Here is a 6,000-nt window from a genome sequence, read left to right as displayed (position 1 = left end):
GAATGCTTCTGCATGTGATGCTGTCAGCATTAGAATGGCTTCTACTCCTCCTCTGTGCCACAGCCCCTGCAAAGAAAAAGGCCTGTAGATAACTCCACACTGCCAGTACACATACATTAGAACTGAAGGGGAAAAGGCTTCAGCTGAAGACAGTAAACACCTCAAACGGAGCTGACTTGTCACACTGTTGTGCTAAAGATTACAACGTGAGAAAACAGAGTTTCCATTTTTATCAGTTTTACTGGTGCAGAAGGAAAACAGCCTAGATTTCTGTTGTAAACAATGTACCAGCTCTATAGTTGATAAGACTAAGCACACAGGTTGGAAATCAAGCACATAATGGCAGTGAAACAACACAAAAAAAACCAGCTGAGTTTAATCACGGAGGAAGACAGACACTGAAAATGTGCTTTTGAATTTCAGGTCAAAGAGCAGCATTAGTGGTCAGCTGAAGAGTATGGGCTGCGCAATAGCAGCCTGCATTGCAATAAAGCTGATCTTGGTTTGGAAATCTTGTGTATGTTGCTGGAAATGTTTACAGTAATTTATACACAGCAGCACACCCAAAGCAGCTGGGATCATACCAAATACCCAATTATTTCAAAAACACCTCTCAGCAACGTAGTGCTCTCGCTATCAGCCAAGCGAACCGGGAGCAAGGATCCTAAATAGCCTGGACAGGTTTGCCCAGATTCAGAAGATCAAAAAGTTAAGTTTGCTCTGACAGAATATTTGCTCCGAAATCAGGCCTGACTGCCCCAAAAGAAGGAAAGGGGCCAACACAGCTGGCAGAAAAGCCATTAGGTGCTTCTTGGCCACGTTTGTCACTGCTGGGGCTCCTCACATGGTCCAGCTTGAACTTAAAGTTGTGGAAAACCTGAAGCTGGGTGGCAGCGTGGTGGCACCGATGCTGAATCTTCATCTTTTGGTGCAACTGTCCTCAAATATCCAGGGCAGCACATGAAGCCTCTTCGTTGTCTCAGATCTGAAATGAAGTACGACTCAGCTTTTGTGTGAGGGATATACCTCATCAGACTCTGGTTGCCAAGCATGAGATTTTTTGACCTCCTGATTTTTTGAAAATGAAAAAGGCAGTTGGATCTTTTAATTCAAAGAAAAGATTGTTTTATTCTCCCTCCAACTAACCCAACAGGCCTTCTCCAAATCTACAACAGTACCAACAACAGCATTGCTTTGAGTTAGAGATTGGCCATTAACGTTTTAGCCAGAATTGTCAGCTTCTAAAAAATCATATGTCCCTAGAAACAGTGCATTCAAAATGTTTGTATTTTAATGGTCACTGCTTGTTCTTGTTCTGTCAATGCTGCTCTTTGTATGCAAACTTAGGTCATTACAAAAGTAAATAAGAAATAACATATCTTATTTTTGAGTGGTTTTACTTTAATATTTGATATTTCTCACTAATGCATTCTAGACTTATTATTCTAATGTGTTTGAAGCTTGTCCTGTCCTTGAGGCACCTCATATCCTGGAAGAAAGACAATTAGGTAGTTCTTGTCAGTATAGTCATCCAGTTAATAAAATATCTAATAATACAACTCATCCATTAGTGAGTTATACCGCAATTTAAATATTCTACTAATCCTCAAACCTCAGCTGTGCAGTCCTACTGCACAACAGCTGTGTTTGTCTCCAGGGCCCAAGAAGAAAGAGCTCTGTGATGATGATGAAAACAAGGGTTCAGGCATAATGAATTTTGGCTTCTGAGTCCTCGTTGTTGACTTTGCAAACTTGCTTATATCCCTGACTTTTTAATGGTATCCTTAAAGGACAGACCTGTCAGAAGTGAGAGCCTTTCTCTTCATGTAACACGCAGCTCCTTATTTTTGCCTCTTCATTTAGAAAACACTTGAAACAGTACTGAGAGGCCTTCCTTCTATTTTGTATCAAACGTAAAACACACACCATGAGATTGCCCTGCACTCTCTTTCCTGAGATGAATGCTGTTCTGATCCCCTTCAGGACAATGACCAGGTAACTAACTCATTTTTAGCATCTTCACTAGCTGGCCCTCCTCTTGGCACCACAGGATGTGAGCTCTGTGGCCCGAGCACAAATGGGGGCATGAGGTGCATCTCCCTGGAGTCTCACTGCACCCACCTAAAGCATCTATATGCCCCTAATGTGGGGAATGTGATGTGTGCTCTGATCTGCAATACACACACACTGGCCTTCAGTACAGCACCCACACTTCAGGACTGTTCACTCAGGAGGTTCATTGAGGCACCATCTGGAATATTGTGTCCAGTTCTGGGCCCCTCAGTTCCAGAAGGACAGGGAACTGCTGGAGAGAGTCCAGCGCAGGGCAACAAAGATGATTAAGGGAGTGGAGCATCTCCCTTATGAGGAAAGGCTGAGGGAGCTGGGGCTCTTTAGCCTGGAGGAGACTGAGAGGTGACCTCATTAATATTTATAAATAAGTAAAGGGTGAATGTCATGAGGATGGAGCCAGGCTCTTCTCGGTGACAACCAATGATAGGACAAGGGGCCATGGGTACAAACTGAAACACAGGAGCTTCCATTTAAATTTTAGAAGAAACTTCTTCACGGTGAGGGTGACAGAGCACTGGAAGAGGCTGCCCAGGGGGGTTGTGGAGTCTCCTTCTCTGGAGACATTCAAAACCCGCTGGGACCCCTTCATATGTAGCCTCATCTGGTTGTTCCTGCTCCGGCAGGGGGATTGGACTGGATGGTCTTTTGAGGTCCCTTCCAATCCCTGACATTCTGTGATTCCGTGATCAGCCACACGCGTCACACACGGGTCCTTCCCGCCGCCTCACCAGCCCGCCCAGAGCAGCTACCGAGCCCCTTCCAGCCCCCGCCGGGCCCGGCGCCGCGCCCCCCGGCCCTGTGCTCCCACTCCCGAGCGCGGGGAGGCCGGACCCGAGGCGCAGGCGGACATTTTCCCGTCGCCATTTCCGCAGGACAGGGACGCCTCCTTCCCATGTTGGGGCGTGCTCCGGGAAAGTAACGGGGCAGCGGCGGCCTCGCGGTTTCCCCTGGCCTTGCTTCTCCAGAGGCGCTCCCCCCGCCCCGCCCCGCCCAGCCCCGGGGTCTCTGAGAAGCCGCCGCCACAGGCCCCGCTCCCAGTCCCCAGGCCGGCAGCCGCCCGGGCCGCCCCGCCGCCAGGGGGCGCCTCAACCCGCCCGCAGCGGCCGGGGGCGGGGCCTGCCGGCGGAAAGTGCTGAGTCACGGCGTGACGCGCTGCCGCCGTCACGCGTGGCGCCGGGCTCGGCTCCCGCCGCCGCCGAGGCGCAGAGCGCTCCGCACGCTGCGCAGGCTCCGCTCGGCTCCCGTTCCCGGCCGGCATGGGGCTGCTGTCGCAGGGCTCGCCGCTGAGCTGGGAGGAGACGCGGCGGCACGCGGAGCACGTGCGGCGGCACGGCATCCTCCAGTTCCTGCACATCTACCGCGCCGTGCGCGACCGCCACAAGGACGTCCTCAAGTGGGGCGACGAGGTGAGACCCCGGCGCGGCCCGGCCCGGCCTGCCGCGGCCTCCACCGCCCGGGCGCAGGTGCCGCGGCGGCGGGGTGGGCCCCGCGCCGGGGCCCGGGCCCTGCCCGCCGCCCTGCCCTGGAGCGGGTCCGGCCGCGGCGGCTCGGCCAGAGGGGAAAGTTGAGGCTGCCCGGCGGTGCTTTGTTTTCCCCGCACACGCTCGCTCACTCACTCACCGCCTCCGGTTGCGCAGCACGGTTGCCCCGGTGTTACCTTGTGGTTTTTAACCGCTTAAATAACTTTCGGTGCTTCATCGGGCATCTGCAAACCCGCCCTCGGGAGGCGCGTTCCCGGGAGTGGTGATGCCTGGCAGCACTTGCTCGCACTGCTCAGTTTGTTTATTTCTGTAGAGTGAGGTCTGACTGAAGCGTGTCAGTGTTTAAACTCCGGGGTAGCACCAGCTCAGCCTCAAAACTGGATTTCGGGAGGGGAGCGAGGGAAACAGGGATGGGAGGTGTTCGGGAGCTCAGCAGTGGCAGCCCTGTCACCATGCGCCGGGTCGCTCCGTGGTCCGGGCTTGCCCCTGTGAAGAGGGACCTGACGAGCCTTGCTTTTCTCCAGAGCCTTCCAGGTGTTCAGCGTGAGTGGGACAGCTTTTCGGACAAGAGTGAGAACAATCGCTTGGGTTGTGACTTGAACTTTGTTATGGGTACTTTGCACCAGAGGGCTGTGACTTTATCCTCGGGCCTTACTTGTGTTGCCATGCAAACCCGTGCTGAATCGTGTGCCAGGCTGACAGCAATCTACAGGGAGCAGGGGCTCACTCCTGTGTTGATCAGCAGGATTTCCCAAGGGTCCCGGCTTTCCCTGGAGACAGGAAAAGCCGAAAACCCTTCTCTGCTGTGGTGTTGGTGTGGTCGGGTGTTTGACACTTGGGGCTGTCTGTGACGTGACTGCAGAGAAGTTGAAAAGCAGAGTAGAAAGCAAGCAGTATAGGGGCTTAGCCATCACATCTCCATCATGCTCTGTTTCCTTTCTGAATGGCAAAGACATTTGTCAGAAAACTTTGGGTGGTGACAGTAGCTGTTCACAGACACTCTTTGCCAAAGGTAAATGCTGTTACCTGTGTGCACCTTAAGATACCTTGGCTCTTAGTCTGTTCTTTAAAGGAATTGCTGTCATATATAACATAGCTGAGCAAGGCAAGCATTGGAGCACAGGAGCTGCTTTCAAGAGGAGTGAGTGGGAGCTTGGCCACTAAAATCTATCCAGTGGAGGGAATGATGCTTGCCAGCACATCTAGTCTACACCACGGGGTTTTGTAGCCAGAGTGGTGTGGGCTCAGGAAATTTAAATATACTTACCTCTATTCTTGTCTGTTGTCTCTGTGTTCTTACACCTTTTGGATGACTGAAGTTATGTTGATAGAAGAGCCTCACAAACATTCTTAAGTTCAGGAGTATAGACAGAGCAGAGTCTCTGTATTGCTCTGAGACTTAGCTTTAGGGTTTTCTCATTAATCTTTAAGACAGGCTACTCACTTTCCAATGGGTGTTACATTTTAGTTGTCCTGGCTTTCTCAGGGTGAGATTTCACAAGATAGCTAAGGTTGATTTACTAGCAAGCTGGTTTGGCTTCCCTCCGCTTGCTCCAGGTTTGTGTTTCTTCTGCGTTCCTTGTGTTACTGGCTACCTGAGTTACAGAAGTTAACCCAGCAGAAAACTCTTCTCCCATTCAGTTTCCTAGGGTGATTTGTTTTCTCAGCAGAGCTTCAGCTGTTTCACTGTGAGATCCAACAAGTTCTGTTTAATGTGAGGAAAGCAGCAGGAACGTGTGGAGGAAGGGGACAGGGCAGAACCAGCCCCTGCAGCTCTACAGTGAGACTGCACCCCAGGAGCCTTGTTCTTCCTTTGGCATGGGGACCCCACTGAAGAAACTATTTATGCTTTGTAAATGGTGGTGCATTATGTTTAATGAGATTTGCAGTTTTGTTTTGTCTTGCTCAGTGTTGCTATAGGCAGAATTTTAAGAGCAGCATGATTACTGCCATGTTTCTGATAAGGAGGTAAGAGCTGTATTTGAAATTCCTGTGAACATTCAGAGAAGTTCAGGTAACCCAGTTCATCATCTACCTCAGATTTTAGCAAGTGGTAATAAACTCAAATGTGGCAGCTTATCTTTATCCCAGTGTATCATGCATTTTTTTATTATTTTTTACATAACACAGCATTTAGGAATGAAAGTGTTAGTGTACCAGATACTTGCTGCTAGTCTGCTCTTGTGCAAATAGAAAAGAAACACCTGTCTCCATAACTTATTTCAGCTGTGTTGTAGATAGACTACCAGGAAAAGCAGTAAATTTGTTTTCCATTTTTCCTCTCAAATATCTAGTTATTAGAAGGTGGCGCCACATTTACATGCAGCTTAGATGAATCAACTGACTAGCTGGACAGTTTCCATAAAAAGCCTTTTGTGCACTTTGACTTTTATACATAAAAGTCATAGCCTGAGGGTGCTTTATTGTCTTAAAAACCTCTTGGAGA

The 6,000-nt window shown here is 50.0% G+C and overlaps 1 protein-coding gene across 4 annotated transcripts in view; it reads left to right on the top strand.

Annotated features, from left to right (window-relative positions):
* The first annotated feature begins 3,253 nt into the window (after window positions 1–3,253).
* The window catches only part of GCLC (glutamate-cysteine ligase catalytic subunit), a 34,544-nt gene continuing 31,797 nt past the window's right edge, over window positions 3,254–6,000 (top strand). For 3 of the 4 annotated variants that reach the window (XM_080340993.1, XM_080340990.1, XM_080340989.1), the window contains exon 1: window positions 3,254–3,479. In XM_080340993.1, coding sequence (XP_080197119.1) covers window positions 3,330–3,479 — 150 coding nt within the window. In that variant the 5' untranslated portion in view covers window positions 3,254–3,329. The remainder of the gene's footprint in view (window positions 3,480–6,000) is intronic. The other variant, XM_080340991.1, reaches the window with a different exon arrangement.

Source organism: Nesoenas mayeri (genome assembly GCF_963082525.1).
Source record: "Nesoenas mayeri genome assembly, chromosome: 3".
Classification (NCBI taxonomy): Eukaryota; Metazoa; Chordata; class Aves; order Columbiformes; family Columbidae; genus Nesoenas; species Nesoenas mayeri.
The sequence above is the reverse complement of the archived record's forward strand: the minus strand, read 5'-3'. Positions and strand labels throughout refer to the sequence as shown.